Source organism: Chanodichthys erythropterus, chromosome 10 (genome assembly GCF_024489055.1).
Source record: "Chanodichthys erythropterus isolate Z2021 chromosome 10, ASM2448905v1, whole genome shotgun sequence".
Lineage (NCBI taxonomy): Eukaryota > Metazoa > Chordata > Actinopteri > Cypriniformes > Xenocyprididae > Chanodichthys > Chanodichthys erythropterus.
In genome coordinates, this window is record NC_090230.1 from 43,631,550 (window position 1) to 43,659,456 (window position 27,907).

At 36.5% G+C, this 27,907-nt stretch overlaps 1 protein-coding gene across 10 annotated transcripts in view; it reads right to left on the reverse strand.

Moving 5' to 3' along the window:
* dlg2 (discs, large homolog 2 (Drosophila)) overlaps nt 1-27,907 on the reverse strand; it is a 276,217-nt gene that overhangs the window by 226,246 nt on the left and 22,064 nt on the right. For all 10 annotated transcript variants that reach the window (XM_067397823.1, XM_067397822.1, XM_067397821.1 and 7 more), the window contains 2 exons: nt 15,128-15,285; nt 9,251-9,316 (listed from right to left, as the gene is read on the reverse strand). In XM_067397823.1, the coding sequence (XP_067253924.1) occupies nt 9,251-9,316; nt 15,128-15,285 (224 nt within the window). The remainder of the gene's footprint in view (nt 1-9,250; nt 9,317-15,127; nt 15,286-27,907) is intronic.

Consider the following 27,907-nt stretch of genomic DNA (forward strand, 5'->3'; position numbering starts at 1 on the left):
CCAAACAGCTCAAGCCAGTTTCCCCTTCATCAGCACCACATTAACAAATAGAGAGAGATGAGAGAGAAGAGAGAGATTGAAAGAGAGAGGAACGAAAAGGCACGGCTGGAGCTAACACTGACAGAGGCACGAGTCCTCTCTGTGTGCAGGCATGGTCTTGCCGTAGTCCAACAGCCCGGCGCTTGTTAGCGCTATCCACTGCTCAGCCGCATGGCTGGGGCTCAGACTGCTGCCTCTGCTGCTGCTGAGATCACAGAGCATCCCTCCTCCTCTGGAGCTCGCCGCACAAGCGCACACCCATGCGTGTGACAACAGACACGCTCTCCTCTCAGAGACACTGAAGATGTACCTCTCTAGCCTGGAGAATCTGCACTACGATTGGGAAAATAGATATTATAGTCACTGTTTGTGGTGTGAGAGTTATTTATTTCTCCTTTGGTTATCTGAAGCAGAACTAAGCCAGTTTTAAGCCAGTTGTGGAGAGGAATGAAGTGTAAGAATGAATGTTTCTGGGCAGTTTGGAGGATTTAAGAGAGGGGAGTGAGTAAGCAGTTCATGCTGATTTTGACAAAATCAATCTAGGTTTATTTTGGGCTGGCTTGGAAAACCACTGAACCATTGGTGAGCTCAAATATCCCGAGTTTTAAGTGAACAGGGCTAGCGAATGATTGTGAGGTGCAAGACAAAGAGATAACAGTAACAGAGAGGAAACTGCAATGCTTCAGCAGAGATTGGCACATCAGGCCTGATGCATCACACAACATCTGTTCTTTATATCAAGACCTTCCCCAGTAATTTAAATGAATAAACAGATAGGAGGGGAGAGCTGCCTACCGCAGTTAGAAAATAACAACATGAAATGGTTGTGTGCCATTAATAACAACTAAATAAAAGACAAGAAAATAAAAGAGAAGAAGTCTTGAGAAGAAAACATAACCATAGCAGGGGTGATTGAGGGGGTCTTGGACATTTATTCAGTGTAGAGCAGTGGTTCCCAAACTGGGGTACGTGAGGTGACAGAAGGGGGTACGCACACAAAATGCTGAGTAGTTCATTTAATTCTACCCTACCTTAAAATAACATTAAAACCGAACATGTATTTCTAACTGGCAAAATGCGTAAATCCATGACATCCAATCAAATTACTTCATTTGAGGTCAAAAGACCTCAAAACACACAAGCAACATGCATATGATAGGTTGCGTGCAGAGTCTACTGCCTTAGCAAATCGCACTAAATTACTGCCGTTCTCAACAATGCACCTTTGTAAAAGTGGGGATTTAGCACTTACTTGCATGAAGAACAAATATAGTCACAGATATTGGATTAAGATGGATTTAAGACTCAAACTTTCTTCGATACAAAAGCATACCCTGTGTGAGTTTTTGTATTTAATGTTGATAACGAACTTAGAATGCAATTGTTCCCAAATATCCACATGATTGCAATAGTGACACTGATTTATTATGCAACAGGTCAAAAAACAAAATGTACATTTTAAACAGAATACTGACAGTATTTACTGTTTTGCAACGAAATAATAGTTCCAACACATCAGTGTTTTGTGAACAATTCTGCCGCTTTGAACAAATCATGAGAGTCAATAATTTATTCATAAATACAGCCACTTGCTTCGTTACTGAATGAATGACTCGATGACTCACTCATAAAAACAGTGACTTGCCGCCACCTACTAGCGGTTTTAGTTTAATATTTAAAAGTATTACTTCGTTTTTACCATCATTGCATATATTTTTTTTATTTAAAACATTATTTGCTTTATAAAGGGCAAATATTGTCCCTTAATGGAAAAGTAGGGATGCACCAATGTATCGACCGTCGATATTTATCGGCCGATTTTTGCTCAATTTACAACCATCAGCATATCGGCTGTAGCAGGAGAAAGGCCGATATAACAAACGTATGGTTTATTAGTTTACTGCGTGAAGGCACTGAGCTGTATAATGACTGTTGCGTAAGTGCTGCCGTCTGTGCTTTAAAGTTAATCAAATAACAAAAGATTGCATACTATTCTTGACTTCTGTAACTTTCATAAGTGTAGAGGATCCCATCCGAATTATGACTAATACTTTACTGATGTTTTATAAAGTTTATTGCGGCCATTTTCACTCCAAACAAATCACCACAAAAGCTAAACATTACAGAGCACAAAAAGTGTGCATTAAACTCTCTCTCTCCCCATTGCATTATCATCAACATGCAGCGAATTACTCAAAACACTTATTACAACTAACAGTTAACAAATACATACAGATCTTATGCCTTTTCAGGGGATGCTTAATAAATGGACAAACTTTAAATCTGCAAAATATGTGTGCTCTCCATTACCTGTATTAAAGACCTGTAGACTAGAAAACCCATCAAAATAAGAGTCCTGTCTTAGTAAAGGAGATGGTGCAGATCTCAAACATATTTAAACGTACAAAAAAAAAATATTAAAATGCATACAAAAACAAATTAGTCATTAGATTAATCACAATAAAGTCTGTTACTATAAAGAAGGATTAATATGTATTTAATTGTATACAGTGAAGAATATGCAGTGCTATTTTACATTTGTTTACTTTATTTCTGTACCTGAAAACTATTAAACCTACCTAAAAAGCACTGTTTATTTCATATGTATCTTTGTTCTGTTGTCTTTATGTAGGCCTGCTGAATGTTAAATGGATCCAATCCATGTTCATTAAAAATTATTTGATGATGCAGTAATAAACCTGCTAGTATATTTTAATGCAGGTGTTTTTGAACTTTGATTATTTAAAACATGATCAAAATGCTATCTATTTTGATGACAAAATTACAAATAAGAGAGGAAGTCACAAATATCGGTATCAGCCAATAATTGTTTGTTAATATCGGTATCGGCCCCAAAAAATCATATCGGTGCATCACTATGGAAAAGGTGTGACTGCAGTCTAAGTGCAACAGAGCGGGTACACAGAAGGATGGTTTAATTCTTCTGGGGGTACTCCACTCTAAGAAGTTTGTGAACAACTGGTGTAGAGGAATGTTTTTGCATTGAATTTGCTCAACTAAGGGATTAATGAGAGATTTGGGGTAATATGAAAAGGTAACCTTGTACTTCACCGCGAATCAAAATGTATAAAATTACTTTAACGTCCCCCTGCTGTCAATCATTTTATCCCTTAAAACTCATCTTTAAAAGTCAAAATGACATAAATGTTTTGTTTTGTTTTTTCCTGTGAAAATAATTTCTTCATACCTTAAAATAGCTTGAATGTAACTCTACACCCTTGCCTCATTTAGTATACACAGAACCACGAATATGCTAATCCACTCGGTCAACTGTAGTAAACGCTACACAATGGCAAGTGGAAATGCTGGTTCAATTCAGCCATATATGTTCGATTCAGAAGAAGAGGAGGAAGAGCAAATTATACAGGGTCATCTACAAGTCAATGTATCAAGAATGGTAATGTGTTTTATGTATTGCTATCTACAACACTGGACATACAGCATTTCTGTACAAATGCATGTCGTTTATCTACTAAGCATCTTAAAGCACTTAAAATTCCACATGGCTTTCCAACTGATGACCACCGGATTGTCTGGCACGGAGCGGGAGTTCTTAAAAGACCAAGAACAATATGCTAAGCAGCTAACTGCAAACCCCTCCCTTTCTCGATTAAGTTGTATTACTACCCAGGCCTGCTATCTTTCTTATCTTTCTCTTCTTCTGTCAGTCCTACCTGCTGTCTGTACACTGCCCGCTCCTCCAGTTCCAGCTCCTCGCAAAACAGCACCCTGATCACGGCTTTCATTCTGCATCTATCATCTCAATGGCTGCTGCACACACTATGTCTACGACTCACTTCTCAAATACACACACACACATACACTAAGCCCTTCATCAGATGGGCCTCAAAGCCGCTTTGAGTGATCACATAATAGACTGAGTACTTTAACTTCCTCTTCGCAACACTTTCCCACAGAGACAGGGGAATAATTGAGAAAGGAGGTCGGCAGGACATTGAGACAGATGCTCAGACATGAACTTGGCGAGCGAGTCTTTGTTTTAGCGCCAAGTTTTGTTTTGTGTTCTCCTTACATAAACTCTAAGCACTGTCCACTATGCTAACAATGCTAACCCTGTTTCCAGAAGAGAGGCCCCTCATATTCACAATATTCTAAAAAGTAAGTTACTAATGGACTAGTATATGACTCTAAAACAATAGAAACAATGTCATCAGTCTGCTGCTGTATGTTAAAGACAAACTGGTTTAGGTGTGAGACAAGAAAAGCTAGAACTTAATTGAAAAAATAAAAAAAATAGCCTCTAGCTGCTGTAGCCTTATATTTTCATATTCATATTTACTTTTCATATTCATATTCATAATTACTTTTGTGTCTAATTGTTTGCAGCAAATGTTCCACATTGCAAAAATAATTTTCTTAATTATTTTTGTATACTTAGTATGAATATAATACTTTTCAAAAGTTTTTGTGTGCGTGTGTGTGTGAGAGACAGTAAAAACATTTGTTACAAAGATTTCTATTTCATATAAATGCTGTACTTTTAAACTTTTAAATAAAAAATCCTTAAAACATGTATCAATGTTTCCTATAAAATATTAAGCATATTAAAATGTTTCTTGAGCACCAAATCAGCATTTTAGAATGATGAAGGGTCATGTGACACTGAGGACTGGAGTAATGGTGCTGAAAATTCAGCTTTGCTGAATCAGACTACTCAAACTAGATAAACATGAACAGAAAAACAGAACAAGTTGTAAAATAAAATCAATAAGAAACCACAGAAACAGACTCAAAACACAAGAAACTAAACTAAGACCTGTGCCAAACCTACCCAAAACAAAGCACAGGAACAGATCACATGCGACAATATTTTGTGTTATTTTTGTAATTATTATTGTTTGTCTGATTTAGGCATAAATCTCACTACATTTTGTTAGATTTATGGATATAAGTAGACAAACTATAAAAAAAATAAAAATAAAAAAAAACGTATAACAAGACTGTTACACAGTTTTGCTTTACAAGTAAATTTATACTGTTTATGAGACACATAAATATTTTTACTAGAAAACAGGACAAAAGTTCTGATTAAAAGTAATTTTTGCAGTGCACATACACCGGTTACGGTTTCACAGACAAGGCTTAAGCTAGTCTTAGACTAAAATGCTTTTTGAGCTGTTGTAAAAGCAACTTGCACTGACAGATCTTAAAATATGTCAGTGTCATTATTTTGTCTCAAGATGCACACCAATAATTTTTTGTTTTTTTTTGTGAAAGTTTATAAAATCTTAATTGAACATGTCTTAATTGAACTAAGGCCTAATCCTGGCTTAGGGTAAGCCCTGTCTGTGAAACCGGGCCATAGTAATTTAACTGAGTCTGAAAAGCTACATTTATTTATCACCTCTCAAATTTTTCTCCTAACATTAATTATAATACACATACAAATGGACACTTATTGGCATGAACGTGGATAAAATAATCTGTATTAAGCTAAATCTCATAAAGTACAGTTTATTTTCCTTTGGAACTTTGACTAAGAGTTTAAGCTCATCATTCAGGCTATGTTTACCCTCAAATCCCCCATGCCCAGGTCAAGAGGACAAACCCACGATCCATGCTACATGCTATTTTAGTGAGGTCAACAATACACAAAGATGTTCCGTCAGGTAAGCAAGATTAAGACTTTATTTTGACCTGAGAAATGGTCTCCACAACTCCCTCGCTATTTCGGTCTAAGCTCTTTTTCTATGGATGACTCTGAGCAGGACACACTATTACAATCCGACTCAACAAATGTATGTGTATGAGCACCTAAGGCAAAGGGCAGCTGTAAACAATTACAGACGGCACACCTGCGGGCAGTGCTCCTCTCTCTGGTAGAGCCGCAGGGTCTCTCTGTGTGCAAATCTGAGCGAAGTGTTGCAAGTGACCTCAAGACGCTCAGCTGTCCCACTTAAGTAACAACAGAGGGAGTCGCCACAGATTCATTCAGAAAAAGCAAAAGCTCTCAGTTCATCTTCCACCCTGACGTCTGTACTTCCACAGATCTAGTTTTTCTGTTTTATTCCAGCTATATTTGGGCATGTCTTTGTGCTTGCCTATAATTGGCTCTGTCCTCTTTTCAAAAACATAAAAGCCACAGATGTCTCAAACTCAGAGTCCTTGGTTTGGTCTTGAGTATATGTGGGTCATTAATAACACCGATTGACCCATTCACATCGATGATGATAACTATCATGATAAAGATATAGCTCTAAAAATGTTGTAAATATAAAAGAATAGCAGAGCCCACACCACAACTATAACGATAACAGCACAGAGAAACAACATAGTTGGAACCACTTTCAAAACACTTTTTTTTTGTCAGCTGATAAACGATAAAAACTTTGTCAGCAAATCAGAATCCATTCTGCTTTAAGAGCTCCAGCATTTACAGAAAACAAAACTGCAGCACACACTTAGAATAGTGCTGTCACAATACTGGAATTTCTAAATTTGTATGATACCTTGAAAAATATTGATATTCAATACCATTTTCAGTACCACGTGGAAAGAAATACATTTTAACTAACAGTAGTATTCAGGTAAGAAATACTACAGAAATTAAGATAATCAAGTGTAAAATAACACTGGATAGTTTTTATTGTAAAAAATTAAACATAGATAGCTTACAATTGAAGTTATTGATTTTCTCTTTGTCTTTTGTTCTTTGATTAAAGATGACCTAGAACTTTTTTTTAAAAGATGTAATATAAGTCTAAGGTGTCCCCTGAATGTGTCTATGAAGTTTCAGCTCAAAATACCCCATAGATTTTTTAATTTATTTTTTTAACTGCCTATTTTGGGGTATAATTAGAAATGAGGCGATTCAGGGTGTGTAGCCCTTTAAATCTGGTGCTCCACGCCCCAAGAGCTCTTGCTTGCCTTAAACAACATAAAAAAAGTTTAAACAGAGATTTATAAAGAATGAAGTTGTGTTTATGAATTATATAGACTGCAAGAGTTTAAAAATGAAAATAGCGACGGCTCTTGTCTCCATGAATACAGTAAGAAACGATGGTAACTTTAACCACATTTAACAGTACATTAGCAACATGCTAACAAAACATTTAGAAAGACAATTTACAAATATCACTAAAAATATCATGATATCAATGATCATGTCCGTTATTATCGCTCCATCTGCCATTTTCCGCTATTGGTCTTTTAAACAAATGAGATTTATATAAGGAGGAAACAATGGAGTTTGAGACTCACAGTATGTCATTTCCATGTACTGAACTCTTGTTATTTAACTATGCCGAGGTAAATTAAATTTTTATTTTAACTTTAACATGACAGACAGCAGCAGGAATATTAGGCTGCTGTCACTTTAAGAGCTTAAGCAAGAATCCAATACACTGTTATACAACGTGTCTCAAATATTTAAGTTCCAAAACTCACTGTATTTACCTGAATACTCCATAAGACAGGCATTTTGTCATAATGTTGTATGTATTTGACTATTTAAGTGCAATAAGCCACGAAAAAGAAGTCGATTTGGTACTCACGAGATGTTTGATGGCCAGCTTTATGAGAGCACCACTTATACAGATAAGTGATGCACGTGCTTTTGTTGTGAGCGCGAAACCTACGGGAATGACTAAAAAATGCTCAAAAATGGATTTAGAATGTAAGCATGTGTTCCTGTATAAGTGTTTGTAACTGCTGTGTAAATGCTGAGAGCATCCAAGCTGGTTGAGTTAGACAGTGGTGGCAATTACTGCAGATCAACACGCCTCCAAGATGGGAGCTGTACTAGCGAAAAGGCAGAATCAGGCTCCACACACACAAACACACAGCTCAATTTTCGATACAAGCCACCCACTAATAGTACAAGCAGACAAACAACACCAGACTGTTCCAAAGCTGACTTTCCAGGATGTACAAAGCACATTTTGGGACGAAAATGACCTTCCATTGCTCCAAGGTCCGTTCCAACGCTCGCGTGCCCACTGTAGGTGCTTTCGATGGTGGGCAGGGTCTGATTGGTTTGGATTCAAACTTCTCTGAGTGGGCAGATATTTAAATGAGGATTAAATTAAGTACTTTTTTTCTCTGACATATTTCAAGTCCCATTGGTGCTTGCAGTTCCCTTGCCAATTAGTGTAGAGATAATTAAGAAAACTTTCTCTAAAAGAGAATGAGTCAGTTACTGTCACCATTCAGCTCTGCTGCACAGAAGACTTTAATACTGCAGTTTAATACTGCAATGAGCTCTATCTCACTTGTTTCTCAAAAAACTAAAAACAAGTCTAAATACAGCAAATGAACTCTGAATTAGCCAGATCGTGGACTTTATGGAAGAAATAGACAGACAAATGTATGTTAAGGGTTGGAGATAAAGACAACATAAAGTGGATTTACAGTGTATTTAAGTTTTGTGATATGGCATATTTCCAAGTGAAACTGAAGATTTAACAGAAAAAAATATAGGACTTTTATCAAACAAAATTTGAATAAATAATGGATGTTAGGCAATGATATTATTGGTTAATATTATTTTTCCCCACTCACACAACAAAGTTCACAAGAAATGTTATTGAAATGTTGTTGCAAAGGCAAAGTTGGATTTGAGTAAAAAAGCAAGACATTTATTAAAAAAAAAATAATAATAATAAAATAAAATAAAAAAATTAGGATTTATCCTAATTCATAAGATAATAAAATAAATAAAATAAATGACAAACGTTTAAGCTAAAGCTGAAAGCTAAAAACAAATAAAAATAAAAGCTAGTTAAAAATATTAATAAATACTATAATAGCATATAATAATACTATAAAGCTAATTCAACACATTAATAAATATTATAATAGTATGTAAATAACACTGGTTCACATAATTATTTCATTTTATTTTATGTTAGATCCAGTAGTGCAAACAATAAGTGAGTATTTAAAGTGACAAACACTCAAGTTCTCAGAAAATGTCCCCGCATGTTGATTCTGATAACGAATTGCTGTCTTATGAAAAACTCATCTCAAAACCTCTCACTGTTTAATCGATAGAGCACTTATCAACAGTCTGAGGCGTCCCTCCAAATGGATATAAATCATCCGGAGGAGGGAAGGGAAAAACCTCTCTGCCTGCATTACTCATGCATAGCTGGTGTAAACACTGCCATATGACAATCTGCATCTGTCAGAAAACTGAACAGAATGTGGAAAGACTGTGTGTGTTTCTCACCTCTGTATTAGTGGTTCCTAAGGCAGGCTCCTCCACTGTCAGCTCCATGCAGCTCTCCTTTCTAAGCTGGGGAGAAAACACACACACACACACACACACACACACACACACACACACACACACACACACACACACACACACACACTTTCAGAAGTCATCTACATCTCTAATGTCTGATAGACTCCAGAAGCATTTCACTTTAAGCATTTGTGTATTGTTTTAGAACATTAATTGAACATTTGATATTGATCTTATCGATATTCACTTCAACATTGATACTCAAACAAGCAAGTGAGCTGCAAGACCACGGAGGATATTCAGACTAACAGCATGATTTCAAGATTTTTTTTTTTTTTTTTTTTTTTTTTCATACATTATAAATGTATTTAAAGAGCATTTTATCTGAAGTCACAGATTTACATTAAAATTCTGCTTGGAAAATCTTTCAACAAATAATGTATAATGTATAAGGCAGGCTGAAGACATTGAGGTTGCAATATGCATCAGCATCAACCCTTAAATAACACAGTGCACAGATACTTGCATATATATACGAGCCAAATAATTGATTAACATCCCGAAGACCATAATATGTGATTGTGAGCATTTTTTTTTTAATTAATCCTTTCATCCAAACACCATACTGAAGACAGATTGCCCATATATGAGGAGGACAGTTGTTTTAAAACAGGAGACATTATAAAATATTTAGAATCATTTTTTTTAAAGTCTCATGCTCACTAAGGTTGCATTTATTTGATCAAAAATACAGTTTCTGTTTCATTTTTTAAGAATCCTCTTTTGTTCACCTGCATTTATTTAATCAAAATGACAGCAAAAGCTTAATATTGTGAAATATTATTACAATCTAAAATAACTGTTTTCTATTTTAATATATTTTAAAATTAAGTAATTTATTGCTGTGATAGCAAAGCTGACTTTTCAGCAGCCAGTCTTCAGAGTCATATCAGAAATCATTCTAATATGCTGATACATCATTTATTATCATTATTATCAGTGCTGAAAACAGTTGTGCTGCTTAATATTTTTGTGTGATACTTTCTGTGATACATTTTTTTTAGGATTCTTTGATGAACAAAAGTTTAAAAGAACATCATTTATTTGAAATAGAAATCTTTTGTATCATTATAAATGTTTTTATTTTAAATGCATACTTTAATGCATCGTTGCTGAACATTTCCTTAAAAAAAGACATACAATGACAGCTGACATAGCCAATAGGATATAATAGTGCACAAGTTTTTGTTAATTTTATTAAAATTAACTAGCAAATGTTGTATGCTAACATTTAAAGGCTCAGTGAAGATATCTATAGATTTAAAGATGCTGCTGTCATGATAATGTCCTTCTGTCCTGTAAGACCATGAGACACTGGGATCAAGACACAGCTCACACAGAGGCAGCTTCCCCCTAGTGGCTGTATGCAAAAAAAAAAAAAAAAAAAATGCAGTCTGAATTTACACTGATGACTGTATATGCACTGGTGCAATAATACACAGTTATCAACCTGATAAAATACTACACAATACATAAAAACACCCAACAATACATGGAAACCCTATATGTGTATTCGAAAAAAGCTTTAATCTTTCTGCTATGCATTTTTAAATGAAATCCCCTGAGCAACATGAATCTCAGGCCCTTTTCAGTCCAGTACAATCTCACTTTCTCAGAAAATTGGAGCCATTAATCACACAAGTCTCTAGTACACTTGTACCATTTTATCAGTAGCCATTTGATTGACACATTTTATGCTTTTGTGAGTGCTGATGCGTCAGCAGACCTAAGCAGTGCTGTGGAATTCACTAGTGTCTGAGAAGACAAAGGCTGCATACAGCTCTGGAGCCATTTGTATTCTTCAGATATCTACAACTTCATTTATAGCCTTTAATTATACTGTCACAAGCTTTTCCACTCAATGTCATCAGCACATGACAGACAAGGTCTTAAACACATACAAAAGGTGCTTTTGCAGCCATTTTAAGAGAAAAAATTCAAAATTTAAATTCACAAATGAGATTTCTTTAAAATCTCAGAATCAAGATTAAATGGAATACAGCATTTACATACTTACATTTACAATCTTACACACACATATATATATATTATATATATATATATATATATATATATATATATATATATATATATATATATATATATATATATATATATATATATATTAGGGGTGTAACGATACGCGTATTCGTATCGAACCGTTCGGTACGAGGCTTTCGGTTCGGTACGCGGTACGCATTATGTACCGAACGGTTCAGTGAACTAATTAATTACATTTGGAAAATAAAAAAGTTTGTGAAATATAATGTTATGCGTTCAACAAGGTAGCCCAATAACCCAAACGACGTAACAGGCAACGCCCATAGACAGTAAAAGAAATGGACACAGCGACCCCATTGGAACTCAATTGAGACAAGTGAAGCCCATTTTTAGCGATTTTTAGCACTTCCTTTTCTGACGCGCAGACTCAAACTAAGCTTGATGACGTCAGCAACCTGTCTGACAGATGTAAATCTTCTAGTAGCTGTGCGTGCAAACTGCCATCGTTAATCTTGCAGAGACAGCGATCTTGAGCGGGGAGTTCTTTGGCGTGAGTGAGCAGGAGTAAGTATTCTGATTAATTATTTTGTATAGTATTTTAAAATGTAACGCCAGTACGCCATATTAAGATAATCTCCCAGATTGCCTGCAAGCTTCTCCTCCTGTCTGTACGGTAACTTCTCTTCTGTGCGACAGAGAGTCGAGTGGTTATGACGCAATCGTTAGCTTATTTTTACAAAAACTGTTTCTACGGGGCCATAATGTAACATAGAAGGTAATGGAGCCCTTTATACATTGTTGTGTATCTTTGGAAATAAATAATGGACAAATGGAGTCTTTAAACGCCTCAGATGTAAAGTTATTCACTGTCAAAGTGACGCCAAAATGAAATGGGAGTCAATGGGGATGCTAACGCAAGTGAAGTTCTGCTACAAGATGGCGGCACCCGGCCGACTTCAACTTCCGGTCGACTTCCTTGGGCACTGGCAACGCCCCTGACACCCGCGAAGAAAAAAAAACACCAACTTATACGTTTATGTTATGCTGCGTTCAAACCGAACGCGTCTGGGGCGTCTGGAGCGTCTGATTTTCATGTGGCTACTCAGGCAGGCGCTCGCTCACTCAGTACGCGCTGAAGGCGCAAAAACGTTTTGCATTTTGCAAAATGGCTAATGTGTTTAACACATAGACTGTAAAGGTTTAACAGACCAGAAATAGAAGATCGTCCAATAACCAACAGGTCTGGTGTTTGGGTGCACTTTGGATTCCATGTAAGCTATATAACATTTTCATTTTTTTATAAGGAGTTGTTTTTGTTTTATCTCTTTCGAGTGTGAGTTTAAAATATTCTAATCTCCCCCCAGAGTGAGTTTTTTTTTTTTTAATGCAACCATTATTTTAGAACGTTTGCCTTTAATGTTTCCATAGCGACGCGTCTTGCGTGTCACTAGCGCTGAGCGCAGCAACAATAACACTGTATGACAGATGGATCGCTATTATTTTGTTTTTCCTTGTTTATTTCAAATATTCACAAACTTGCTTACCATGTTATCAACTATCTGATATTCCGATCCTCAAATATGTGTAAGTGAGTGTGTTTTGTCGTTTAAAAGCCTTTATAAATGATCTTTATCTTGATCTATAACGCGAGATAGGCGCCGCCATCTTAGTTTGCCCCTCAGTTCACAGAGTCCTGTCAGTCTGATTTACAGCAGGTGAATTCATCATTTTCTCCCGAAATATATGCAAGTAAGTGGCTGGTGAACTGGAAGAATAATAGAGTAAACTTTATAGTTACTTAGGCCCATTATGTGTGTCTGATATGAATAAATATCGGCAAATTGTATATGAATGGATTGTTATTGCTCCTTCCACTGATGTCTGACATCAGTGTGCATTTTATAAACTCTAAATATATTGTTTTAATGGTGCTTATGCGTATATAAATGTCTGAAATCTTAAAAGAATGAACGTTAAAGAACGTTATGTGGCTGAAAACACTGCATAGTTGTGATAAAACGTACCGAACCGTACCGAACCGAACCGTGACACCAGTGTATCGTATCGAACCGAATCGTGAATTTTGTGAACCGTTACACCCCTAATATATATATATATATATATATATATATATATATATATATATATATATACTGTATATGTCTTCTGCTGTTTCAGAAGAGATCTCAACAATGTCTCATTAGATTTGTCAAGATGATAAAAAAATTAAGAGCTTTCAATATGAACTCGTACATTTCTCTTCAAATACTTCCAAGAACAAAAAGAGGTTAAAATAGTCCACATGACTACAGTGGTTCAACCTTAATTTTATGAAGTGAAGAGAATACTTCTTGTGCTCAAAAAAAAAATCTCTTCTGAAGGTGAGTAATTAATGACAGAATTTTCATTTTTGGGTGAACTAACCCTTTAAGGCTTGACAGTAAATGACCACTGCTATGATTGGCTAACATCATTGTTGCATAGGTAACGGTATCAACATCCACTCGCTACTGCATGTGAGTAAGTGTTATAAAAACATTATCCATATAAAACCCTCATTCACAGACAAAGCATTATAAAATCATTAACTTATGATTTGTGATGCTGCTGCTAGATCCAATTCAACTGGCTGCTTCATCTGTCAACAAACTCTCCATTACACTGTGCCTTGTTTACAAAACAATTTTCAGTCAAATGCTCTGAACAAACATATAATCCTCTGACGCAATCCATGACTCCATTAAAACATAAACCATTCACTTGTTCCTGACGCTGAGATCCTTCTTCTCTCTACAAAAATGAGCAAACGAGCTGTTTAAACTGGACACATCAAAGCAAATATACCTTTACACTTCCATTACCTCTGCCATTCCGGCAGACTCAAGTGCGTGGAGTACATCAGAGAGTGAACAGGCATCTGTATACTGAATCCAGTGTAGACAGCGTCAGTGATTATAATGGGTTTTATCTGCTTTTTTTCCAGTGTAGGTAAGTGTCAGCCATGCAATGATGCGAACCTATTCATCAATGTCTTGCTCTAATAACTAAATAAGCTGTTTTTGGAGCTTGATTAAATAAATGCTGTTTATAATGAGGAGGATGTTTAAAACTATAAAAATGGCAGGATGTTTTAATGGTACTTATGTCAAAAGAATGAGGCAAATTTGATTTCTCATGTCAAGACCTTTTGAACCTCTATTTTTTACTGTACTGTATGTAAACAATTGTCTCATTTATGGCTACTTCATGTCTCCAAAAATAGCATAGTAAACCAACGAGCTGGAGCTGGTGTTATGAGAGACTGCAGAGTTTTTGTCCACTGACACTATGCTGAGAAATAAAACCTCCCCCAAGAGGAATCTCTTCTCTTCAACTGGACAACACAACAAGCTATAGACTTCAAAAAGATCCAAAATAAACCACCAAATTATTTTTAGCTCTGCCAGTCCATGTCAAAATAGTTTGTCAGAGTTCTCTGGGGCAGCATGGGGTGTGGCTTCTGTAAACAAACGTGCTACGCATTACTTCACTCATACATGGCAAATTCAGTATATGTTGTGTCTATTGTTTCAATTTACCATGGATGAGCAAAGTAATGGATAATACATTTGTTTAGGAAATATATATTAAACTTTAAAATAACTCTGTTTTAATATATTTTAAATTGTAATTTATTCCTTTAATAGCAAAGCTCAAATAATATTACTACAGTTGTGACCTATCCAGCATGTATGTGACACAAAACCAGTTAAAAACCACTAGCCTAGGTCTATGTGCAGGATTCTGTATTTGTCTCACCTCTGGCGGTGTGGAAGCTGGCTGCGGACCCTCTGTGGGTAATGTCGAATTGGTGGCAGTGTGTTCCCACTGCTCAGCCATGTGATTTACCTCCACCAGCTTCTGCTCACAGCTCTTCTGAGAGTTCAGCAGGGTCACTTCATAAAACTCCTGAATATCTACATAGAGAGAGAGAGAGAGAGAGAGAGAAAACACTATAAATGTCATTTTAATACCTACTAGAATTCTGTTGTAGTTTCCACACCACACTTTGCCTAAATGGGCTTTTGGATTAAAAACCAGCGTAATCTCTAGCTGGCAGCAGATAAAATTAAACACAGGCAATTTATTAGATTGATTTGTTGGCATCTAAATGAATCCAGTACAGTTGGAAGAAAAGAAGGTTGAGAGAGAGAGAGAGAAGAGGCGAACACATGCTTGTTTAGTCAGGGAAAAAAAATAAATAAAAAAAAAATGGATATTTCAGAGGCAGCCTGGTAGAGATTAATTTGTGTTTCTGGGTCAAAAAGTGTGATTAGACACAAATTTCTAGCTAGCTTAACCAAACAGATTTCAACTCAAATCACAATGCGAAAAAAAAATGTAGGGCTTTCCAATAATTTCCATGACTGTGTAACAACTAAGTAGTTTTACGCACACACACACACACACACACACACACACACACACACACACACACACACACACACACACACAGTTTGGTTTGGGTCACAGTTTTAGGGTCACGGTTTCGGTACGGTTCGATATGTGCTATGTTCAGGTAAAAAATTACTACTGTCAAATAAAAATAAAGAAAATAAGAGCAAATAATCAAACGGCATAAATAAATACAGTCAAGTAAAGATACAAATAAATAAAGCTTTTCTGGTTTTTCATGTATCCAGTTTTCAGGTACAGAATTTGAATAAAGTAGCTAATAAAATGTAAAACAACATTGCATGTAATCTTCACTGTATAAATAAAATAAAGATCAATCATTATTAATTATTAAGTTACTATTCAGTCATGAGCAATGAGTGATTTCCTTGTCTTTTGTTGTTTGATTAACATTAAAACACATTCAGAAAGCAGGAATGCAAGGGCTACTGTCTCTTTAAGACATAATACAAGGATCAGTACACTGATACTGAACACATGCGTTCTTTCTTGAGTGGATATGTTCACCGACTATGCTTGCTACGATACTCGCCAAGATGGGCATGTTGACAATTTTGTGTGAATTTGTCAGTTCAAGCACAAGACTTGAAAGAGACCTCAATTTTTGCGCGCTGTACACGCGCTTCCGCATGCGCGCTTCGGATGAGTGCAAGTTCTCTTTCAAACCTTGCACTTGAATGTTTAAATTGGCAAGGCTTAAATGAGTTTAGTTTAAATGCAGATAGCAATGTGTGATGTTCAGTTCTCACCTGCGCTCGCACGCTATCAACACCCGGGTGATGACGGAGTAAATTACTGGTCATATAGTGCATACGGCACTCACATTGAACCAGTGTTAATTTCGTTGACGAAAAATGTGTGTCATAATTTTCATCAACAACATTTTTTCACGGACGAAAACGAGACGATGACTAAATAAAAATGCGTTTCGAATGACTAAAACTATGACTAAATTCTACTCTAATTTCCGTCAACGAGTAAAACTAGACGAAAATGAAAGAGAGAAACAATTTGGGAAGATATCCAGTCAGGACTGCTGTCCTGTGTGGAAGATGCGCACATTTGAATTGTAATGTGCTGATCTAGCCACGGGAAACGCGGTGCTGTTGCGCGCTCTACAGGCTCACGCAGCAGCAGCACTTCCGACTGCTTCGCAGTTATTGAATAGCGCATATTTATGTCATGCGATTGCTTATAAGCTAATGTTGATGAATTAGGACAATGTTTATATGGTAGTATGTTTTAAACGGTTATAAGCATGCATATTTTATCACCCTCATGAGCAGCCTGCTACCTGAGACATTTCAGAATGAGTCACAGTGTATTTCGTGATGGTTTATAATTATTATTTTTTCCTGGTCCTTATAGTTATATCGTTTACACAATATACTGTATTTAATTTTATATTTAATTTATAGTAAACTACTGTATCTTCTGTCACAGAAAGACAGAAAAAAAGACTAAGAACATTATTTGACAAATTATTTTACAATTATAAGGGTTATTATAGTTTAAACCTAAAACCAAAGAAATATTCATTGCTTGAAATAAACGTTAGCTGAAATAAAAAAAATAAATATATAAAAAATGTAAACTTATTTTATCTAGTTTCTAAGCCTCAATGATAAGTGTGTCAATCCCTGAAGAGTACTGAATTTTGCTCTTTCATGTCTTTTTGCACTTGAACAGTCAAAAACTGTTAGAGCAAAGTACGGTTGGGTGAACATAAACAGTTTGGGGAATATCAGATGTACCTATATCAGTGTATAGGATCTATGTATTGTTAGAGAAATTATTACTTTTTTATTACTAGATTTTAGTCGACTAAATCTAGACTAAAAGTAAAACAATTTCCGATGTCTAAAATATGACTAAATCTAAATGGCATTTTAGTCAAAAGACTATGACTAAAACTAAATCAAAATTTGCTGTCAAAATTAACACTGCATTGAACAAAGTTTAGGGGAAGCCAGAATGCGTATCCATTGACAGAAACGTACATTAGCCTAACTCTGTCTGTTTTATTTCTTTTCTGCAAACCATATTATAGATGTGTATTCGTCGTCAGATATGAGAGGAACCGTGGTGCAAGTGCGTGCCGAACCGAGTGTGCAGAACGGTACGGTTCAATTTTTTTTACAGAGAACCGTTTCACCCCTAATACATATACATATATATTATATATAATATATATGGCTTAAAAAACTTAAACTTCCATATTAAACATTCGTATGTTGAATACGGAAGGTGGTCTGGCGGAAGTTAGATATTTTACTTTATAACTTGTTAAATATGCATATTTTTCTTACACAAACGATTTTCTTCATTTCAGAAGGCCTTTATTAACCCCCCGGAGTCATGTGGAGTACACATTTATGATGAATGGAGGCACTTTCTTGAGCTTCAAACTTGGCCCCATTCACTGCCATTATAAAGCTTAGACATGTCAGATTATTTATTAATATAACTCTGATTGTGTTCATCAGAAAGAATAAAGTCATTTACACCTAGGATAGCTTGAGGGTGAGTAAATCAATTTTCATTTGAAAGTGAACTTATCCTTTAAGTGATACTAAATGAGGTCAGAGGTGCTGTGAGCTGTATTACTACTGTAGGTCAACTCTCTTCCACCCTGCCTCAAGAGATACTAAACAGAGACATCAGAGATCCAAATATTTAAACTAGAGTGCAAGCACTTGCAGTGACCATCTGGAGAGCTCTGCTCTTTCAGCCTGAACAACACAGATTTAAAAGCAACAGTTACATTAAGCTACAATGCATGGTGGGTAAAAGTCAGCAGCTCTTCCATGAATCCAGCCACCATATGCTGTACTAAATGCTACATATCCTGCCTTGGAATGAACTAAGCTCCTGCTTTGAGAGAGGAGATAAAAGAAAAGAACAATCTGTGTGTTTGGAGTGCCCATTTGGAATGTGTGGACGAAATGTGCTCAGCACCAGAAATATAGAAAGCATTCCACATAAAAATCAAAGAAAAATACATCTTATGAGCAGATGCTAAATCTAATAAACCTACCAAAAATATACCATAGGAAAATACAAGATTGCAACAGTTTTAATGTTTTAATCAACTGACAAATACAGTTTTTAGTGGGAAAAACATTCAATAAGCTAACCATACTTCATAACAGAGAGTCGGCATTGGTCAACAGAACCACATGAGTCCTTTGCTTTGCATTTGATAATGCATGTAAAGCTTCTCATAACAATATAAAGCTGTAGCACAAAACAGGCATTTTCCACCACACAAAAGAAGCATCTTTTAAACAAAAGCTTGCAGTCTATTCCATCTTAAAGAGAGAGAGAATTCATTTACATGTAAATAAAACCTAATAAAAAGACTCCATTTGTTATTCCTCCTACAGATGCCTGCCTGGCCCAGCGTTTCAGAGTGAGTTAAGTTCAACACATATCAATAACACTGTTTATTCAAGCATTTGAGTTGGTGCAAAGCTGCAAACACCAATAAGATTACTTAAAATGTGATTTAGTCACTTTTGCCTCTACAGTGGAAACAAAAATTGAAAGTGAGACCATCAAAGACCTAAATTTATGCAAATCCCGCCTTCTCAAAGAGACGGGGTGACACAATTTGAGAAACAGTGAATTCAAAGTCTCAACAACTGATAAAAGACAGAAATATGAATACTATTCTAAAACTAACTGTTGAAAATAACTCACATCAACAACATGCATGTCAAAAAAGTTTAAAAGCAGCAGAAATTTCTAATAAACTTACAGAGTCCTCTGTTCTCCACGGACATGTTGCGCAAAATGCCATCACTGAAACAGCGAGAAGTAGTGTGTGTGTGTGTGTGAGTGTGTGTGTAATGCCAGATGCCTGATCTCGCAGCATGTGAGCAGCCAGCTTAATCCTTGCACAGGCCTCCTGTTCCCTACAATTCAGACAATGACCTTACACCCTCACACACAAACAGAGAATACCACTGATCATCAATATTTCAAATGATTTGTCTTCGGTGGTGTTCAAAGCTGTTCATCGATTTCAAACATGACCCTTGTTCACCTCAGAGAGCCTAACAGTGACGGTTCCTACTTATGCATTAGAATCGAGCAGGTGGCGACTGATGATGATGATGATGGTGTGTGTGTGTGTGTGTGTGTGTTTGGCTGTAGGCTGGACCGGGGCAGCTGGGAGAGTGTTTAGGATAGTTGAACTCAGGGCACAGAGCTGAGCTCATGAGGACAGAACCCCTGCTTTCTGATCATTGCAATATTCAGCATGTACAAAGATCTCCAAACCCAAGAACATCTAAACAAAGTATTTTAAAAAACTCTCAAACAAACATCGCGTCAGTTACGCTTTTCTCGTAAGTTGAATACGGAAGGCGTAGGACGTAGTGTAAGCGTTTTGAACTGTGAGAGGTGTTACACTTTCTTCGTAAGTTAAATAGGGAAGGTTGCCTGGTGGAAGCTAGATATTTTACTTTATACATTACTTTATAAGTAGTAGGCGGAGAGTAGGCGGACTTTTATGACTGTCCGAACACATTCAACCACATGAGTGTCTACACTACAAAAGCAATCCATTCAAATGCGTTTTCGACTACCTCTGGAAGTGATCGAAAGTGGACAAGCTCAAAATGTTTTAGACCCCGTTTACACCTGTATTTAGCGTCATGCCATTGTGATCCAAACGACCAAAACATATCTTAATACCAGGTGCAAACAGGGTTAGGCCTTTAGCCTGTTGATTTTGTTCATGGAATTTGATAGGACTTAATTCGATAAGAATAAGAATGTGAATGATAAGTTTTTTTTGTTTGTTTTTTTTACTGATATTAAAATAAGAAAATCAATAAAAATTGGTATCGATAAGCATAATCGGAATCAGAATTGTTAAAATTCAAATTATATAATCAACCCAAACCAACGTTAGAATGATTCCCGAAAGATCACGTGACATTGAAGACTGGATTAAACCCTGCTGAAAATTCAGACAGAGCAGTGTATCTTAGCAGATGGCCATAAAAAAAAATCTTATCGGGACAAAGCTGTGAAATAAAGGGTTTGTCGTCTGGTAACCATGCATTGTGAATCTGTTCTGATGGAGTCTTGACAGCATACTGCTTTCCTTTGAAATATAATTATTTCATAGTGGATGGCATTTAGTTCATATCTAGAAAAATGATTAACCCGCTTTCACTGATGACTGGACAAGAAAGAAAATTGACTGAAAAATTAAGTTTAAAAAAGGCAGTTTGAAAATATTATCTGTTCAACATGACAGAATTATCTAACTCTTGACTTGACTATGAGCATTTTGGACACCGTATGCAATAGTGAAGATTTCAGAACTACAAAAAAAGAAGTCTGCAGTCAATCAGTGAGCTCAATTAATTAATTAATCAAGTGTTCATTGATTGCAAACACTCAAGAGTCTCTGAGAGAGCTTCCCTGAAATCCAACCATGGTGGACATATTTGGCATGTTGAATGAGGTCAGATGTTACATGAGCAAAGGTTTGCACACCTGGTGCTTACTTGTTGCCTATTGCAACCTAACATTTTTTACACATGGTTGACAACAGCACACGACTGGACACAACTCAATGTACCAAAACGCAGATAGTCTCAGCCTCAGAAATCACACAAACACCAAAGACCTTATTTGTGTCAGTGATCATTTGTGCATCTAGCACACATAACCGGAAAGCAAAACTGGAATGCTTTCTCATTCAGCTCTAAACTGATAGGCTGACTTTGAAAAGACAGAAGGATTTGAAACATATTTAAAGTTCTTTGAGTTAAACTGACTATCCACATATTCAAACTACATAATACTGTTCAAATATTTGAGGTCAGTAAGATTTTATTTATTTTTTAATTAGAAGTAGGGCCCCCTAATAGTTGAGGAGAAAAAGCTTGGTCGACTAAATTAATTATTCAGTCGCAGAAAAAAAAAAAAAAAATTAACAAGAATTGGGGAAGTCACGCAGTGACAGATCGTTAACACGGCTGGTCTATGTGGTAATGTCTGGCAGACAATCCAAAGTGTGGGAACATTTCGAAAGGGTAAAGAAAAAGGTGACGTCCGACCTACATGACTTATTCATGTAGAACATGTAAGTAGTAGCCTAAAATTAGCCACTTTACATGGCTGCTCGGCTCGCATTGTAGGAAAAAAATACGATGGAAGTCAATGGCTACTGTCAACTGTCTGGCTACCAACTTTCTTCAAAATATCTTATTTTGTGTTCAACAGAAGAAAGAAACTCATACAGGTTTGAAACAACTTGAGGGTGAGTAAATGCTCAATATTATGGTTTAGTATTTCTCTTCAGACTAATGGACTAATGGCTTAAATGAACGTTTAATAGCCGACTAGGAAAATCTTTAGTCGGGGCACGCCTATTTAGAAGTAAGGATTCATTAAATTTATCAAAATCAAATGTGACCATAACCACCATAACCAACATGTGATGAACATGTGAACGTGTTATTATCAGCTTAAAATCTCAAGAGGTACTTCAAGTAAATATTTTAGGTCAAAAGAGTTTGGCTAATAATAAAAAAATGGTAAAATTGTCTCACTATTGCAAAAAAATATTCAACATTGGTTGTAATTACAGAATGTGCTGGATCTGATTAGCTGTTCAGAGTGCATCCATCCTCAGCAGAGCTATGGGTTTAGTTTTATCAGGTATCCGATACCACATGGAGATATCTCATCTGCTTGGTTTCCAAGGCAACCAGAAAGAAGAACCAGAAAGATTCATATTCGTAATCACATCGGTCTGTGCATGAACTCCCTTTCTTTCCAACACAGACCAACCCACAGAAACACAGAGAGAAGTGTGCGCACACACATGCTCATTCACACGCTGCAGATCGGCAGCTGTTCCACTCTTATGTAATGGATGGATGGTGTGGGCTCAGGGCGGTAATCTCATTCCTCTCCAGGGAGCGATTATTCCAGCTCCTTATGCTACCCACCACTGCATAACACAGCCACACACCTCCTTATCTACTGACGCAGACTCCCGCCTCTGCGATTCTGATTCATAAAATCACCTTCCTTTCTGAAAATGTCCTTTGCATTGAAATGTATTACAACTGACACATAGAGAACTGTTGTAAAACATGAGTATTCTGGGTGGCGATTTTGATAAATTCATAATTACAAAAATGTATATCCAAAAACGTATCCATATCAAAAGGGATAATTAATTGAAAAGAACGGGAAAGATGATGTTTAACATAATGTCCATGCTGCTTTTTCCTATACAACAAAAGTGGATGGCGATTTAATTATAATGTTTGGGTGAGCTATTCCTTTAAAGGGTTAGTTCAAATGAAAATTCTGTTATTAATTAGTCTACACACCCTCATGTCTTTCCAAATCCACAAAACCTCCATTCATCTTCAGAATGCAAATTAAGATTTTTGATGAAATTTGAGAGTCCTCTGTCGCTCCATAAACTGCTATGCAATTGCAAATTTGAAGCTTCAAAATGTTCATAAAGAGATTGTAAAACTAATCCATATGAATTGAGCGGTTTAGTCAAAATTTTCTGAAAAGACACGGTCGCGTGATGAACAGATTGAATTTAGACTTTTATTCACATATAAATATTCATCAACTCACACATCAGTTGTGGTAAACGGAAGCTCAAGAAAGTTTGCTTGACGTGTTCAAAAAAAACGTTTTTGTGCGTTACGTATCATGTTTGAGTTTCCGCAAGAGGTTTGTTCTCACGTGTCATTCAGGTTCGGTAGAGCTTCTGTTTATGTTCGCTGATCAATGTTTATATGTGAGTAAAAGCCTAAATTAAAAGTATAATTTGTAAGATATTCGCAGTAAAATATCCAAAAACCACTAGGCTAGTGTTATATATTTTGTCCAGCTGATTACTAACAATATCTCTAATGTTTTCAAATGTTGTAAATCATGAGAAAATTCCCATTCTAAACAGTGACACGGGGCAGTGCAGTCACCTGTCAATGACGTCAGTTACCCTTTGTTACCGCCTTTACTGACGTAGAAACCACATGACAACAGTGTCGTGGACAAATGAGGAAGTAGTGTCTAGCGTCCAGCAAACCACTAGCTGCCGCTGGTTCTGTCGACAAGGACAGCTCCCGTAAATGTAAGCGTACGGGCCAACCAAACGACCCAAGAAGAGTTTGGGACAAGAGGAGAGAAAGAGCGAAGATCAATATCGGTGTTGCATTTTCTAGATGGAGAGAGAGAGCGACAAACTTCACCTAGAAAGAGATGCCGATCTCGCTTGTGTTTTACTTGACAAGTGAGTTGTTTTGATTCGTATCTTTACGGAAAACGTATGCCATTATAACAATCTTTCCGTCTGATTGATGGCCGTCAGCGGTTGGGTAGAAGACAACAAATCCCATCATTCCACGCACCTTCTTAGCGTCATCAAACCTCGCGATTGTTATTGTTTTGGTAGTGCGCCCTCTAGTGACAGGTCCTACAACCTGTGCCTTTAAATTTGTTCATCATATAAAGTAGGGCTTGACGATTATGGCCTCAAAACCTCGATTAATTGAACATTTTACCTCGATTATGATTAATGAATGATTATTTTATTTCTTTTTTTTTTTTTCTTTTTTTTTGCCCTCATAGTTCACTGACAAGGTTTGTACTGTAAATATGATTGACTATTAAAGGTGGGATATTTTTTTTCCTATTGAAAGAGTGATCTGACATCACAGCTCACTATCAGCAGTTATTTTATCTATGGTTTGTAACATTTCTTACAGGTTTCTGCTCGTTGTAAGTCGGATAAAGATAAATTAGCACAGAACCAATGAAGTACAAAAGTACCAAAGTTTAGTGAAGACGCAAGGCTCACCACTCGCAGTTTTGGTTTCGATTACTTTTCGATTAATCGTCCAGCCCTAATATAAAGTGATCAAGTCTATTTTTGGACTAAACTGCTCAATTCATATGGATTAGTTTTACGATCTCTTTATGAACTTTGTGAAGCGTCAAAGTTTCAATTGTGTAACTGTCTATGAAGGGACAGAAAGCACTAAAATATCTTCATTTGCATTTCAAAGATGAACAAAAGTCTTATGGGTTTGGAACAACATGAGGGTTAGTAAGACAGAATTTTGGGGTGAACTAACCCTTTAAGTTTAGTTACAGTGCCACCAACATAGGTGTGATTGGCAAAGGACAAAAATAGCAGGAAACTATACGGTGCACTTACCATGGGGGCGGGGCTTTGTTGTGGGGAGGGGCTTATTGAGGGGCGTGGCTTGCTTTTGTACTTTTTTTATGATAAAGTTATGTAAAATAACTGCTCAGTGCTGCAAAACAGACAACTCTGCTAATGCTAACTTAATTCTATATAAACTATTAGGGGTGTGACGAGACAGGTATCTCAAAAGACGAGACTCAAGATTGAGTTCACGAGACGAGACAAGATGGTGAAATGCACGACTAGAAAAAATATTCTGCAGGTGTATTTGAAATGTTTTAACTAATCATCTTGTAATGAATGTCATTTCAGTTCTACTTTCCGAGTATGAATTATTATATGCAGTAAAAGACAACAATACTCAAGCACTGTAAAAGGTTTTGCCACTAACTCAACTGACTGACTTCTCTCCTGTATGATTTCAGTCTCTTCAGACCTTGCTGTACATGATTTATAAGCTTCTACAACTTTTGACCTCCTAACTGAATTCCTTTCCACAAACTGATCATAGAAATAAAAACAGTATAAATAAAAATGCTAACACTTTACAATAAGGTCTCATTTATTAACATTAATGTATTAATCAACATCAACTAACAATGAGCAATATTTTTGCTACATTTATTAATCTAACATGTTAATGTTAGTTAATAAAAATGGTCATTCATTGTTAGTTCATAGTTCACAGTGCATTAACTAATGTTAACAAATGAAACATTATTGTTTGTGCTTAATAAGATTAAGAGAAAACTGTTATTCATTTTTATGATAACACTTTACAATAAATGCAACCATAACCGCACTCTCTCAATATTCAAAGTGCAAATAAGACCAAATTTTTATTTGATACAGAGCTAAGAGATGGTTACAACTACACTGCCCAGCCTAAAATAGCTTTCATATAGAGAGATATCTGTATTCATCAGGGAGCCGCTTTCAAGACGCGGGTATTTAAATCTCGTTTGAATGCGCGCTCGTGTTTACTTTCACTTTCGTGATCGGTCGTACTCTGTAAATATGGAGCGGTGGCAACCGTTATCCAACTGAATTAAATGTTTTTTTTTATTATTATTATTATTTAAATACAAAGCAAAACGGCAGGAGAGGCATAATGTAAACGTAGCGGTGGCATATTCTTTCCTAATCATCCTAACACTCTGTCATGGCAACATCACGAGACTACTTTTCCGCCTCGACGAGAAATCTCGTCACATTTTAGTCTCGCTCGTCACACCCCTATAAACTATATAACAGCATAGGCCTATTAGTTACTAGCCTAAACTGGACGGAGACACGGAGCGCCCTGTAACTCACTGACCTGCCTGCGTTCACAATTCACACGGTGCAGATGGGAAGGAGAACGGCTGACTACACAGTTCACGGGAATAAATTGTGTATTTCCCTCACAATTGTCACAAAATCTCACTAATCTGTACACTGTCTGTCTGGTCTCTCTGCGCGTTGCTTTGCGAGATCATGCGGCGCGATTTTTTTTCCTCACTGCTGCACGAGTCTGCGTGAGAATATGGGGGTGTGGCGTCAGAGCGTGAGAATTGGGTGAGTTTAGCTGAATGCGTGACAGTTGGCAGCCTTGCAGTTACTTTGCTAAATTAGCACAGAATCGTTTAACATTAATGTTATGGAATCATGACAAAAATGATCAATAGATTGGTTAAATTTTACTAGACCTGCATATAAAAATGAAAGACAGTATGGATTCGCTTATCTGAATCATCCGTGTTCACTGAAGCTGTTCACGTGAGTAGATGGTTGGGCGTGTGCGCATTCATAACAGTGAACGTCAATGGTGACAAATGATTGGACTACGTGCGGAGTGACATGACGACATGAATCAGCGGCACAAAAAACGTTGACAGCAGCAAGCGGTCATTATCGCAACCGTCCCAACCCTGACCCCCCACCCCCCAATTTTTATTTATTTATTTTTTTTTGCTTGATTTACGAGAGCATCATTTTCAGGTCGGATTTTTCCGGAAGAATCACACAAGAAATTAAAAGATTTAATAATCTTATGGAAAATGAAGATGATTCCCTAGCAATGGTTTAGTGAGCTAAAGATGAAATCTCAAGATTGTTACAAATCAGATGGCTCATATTTGTCATTAGCATCTCACGTTTAGAAAACTGAAAATGTTTCTGTTCCAAAACACCAGTAAATTGCTCCCACTCTTTACTCTAAATACTGATGTGAGAAGAAGAACAGCTTGCCTCTTGGTCTTGGCATGCTGCCTCTGTTGGCTTTGATAATTCTGCATTTCTCTGCTGCACCAACAAACTGATGAAATAATCTGACTAGCTGAGATCTGCCCAGTGTTAAGGCACGTTCACACCAAGGACGATAACATTCTTCACACAAAAACTATAACGATAATGATAAAGATTTAGTTCTAAAAATTGTTCTGAGTACAAAAGAATAGCAGTCCACACCACAACTGTAGCGATAACGGCACAGGCAAACAATATCATTGGAATCACTTTCAGAACAAATTTTTCCAGCTGATAAATAATAAAACATTGAGCCAGTCAGGTTCCAGCCTGCTTTCAGAAAAAAAAATAGTTCTCTGGTGTGGACACTACTAGAGTTACCATTATAGTAATCTTCATAGTTAGCGTTCTTGGTGTGGGCCTTAAGATGCTATAACTGCTTTATGCAACCCTCTACAATGTGAGTATATCACTCACATATGTGACCAATTTTCAAGAGAGGTGACTAAAAAATGTCTTAAAGGGATAGTTCACCCAAAAATGAAAATTATTCCATTGTTTATTCACCCTCAAGCCATCCTAGGTGTATATGACTATCTTCATTCAAACGAACACAGTCAGAGATATATTTAAAAAATATCCTTGCTCTACCAGGTTTTATAATGGTAGTGAATGGGGGCATGCTTTGA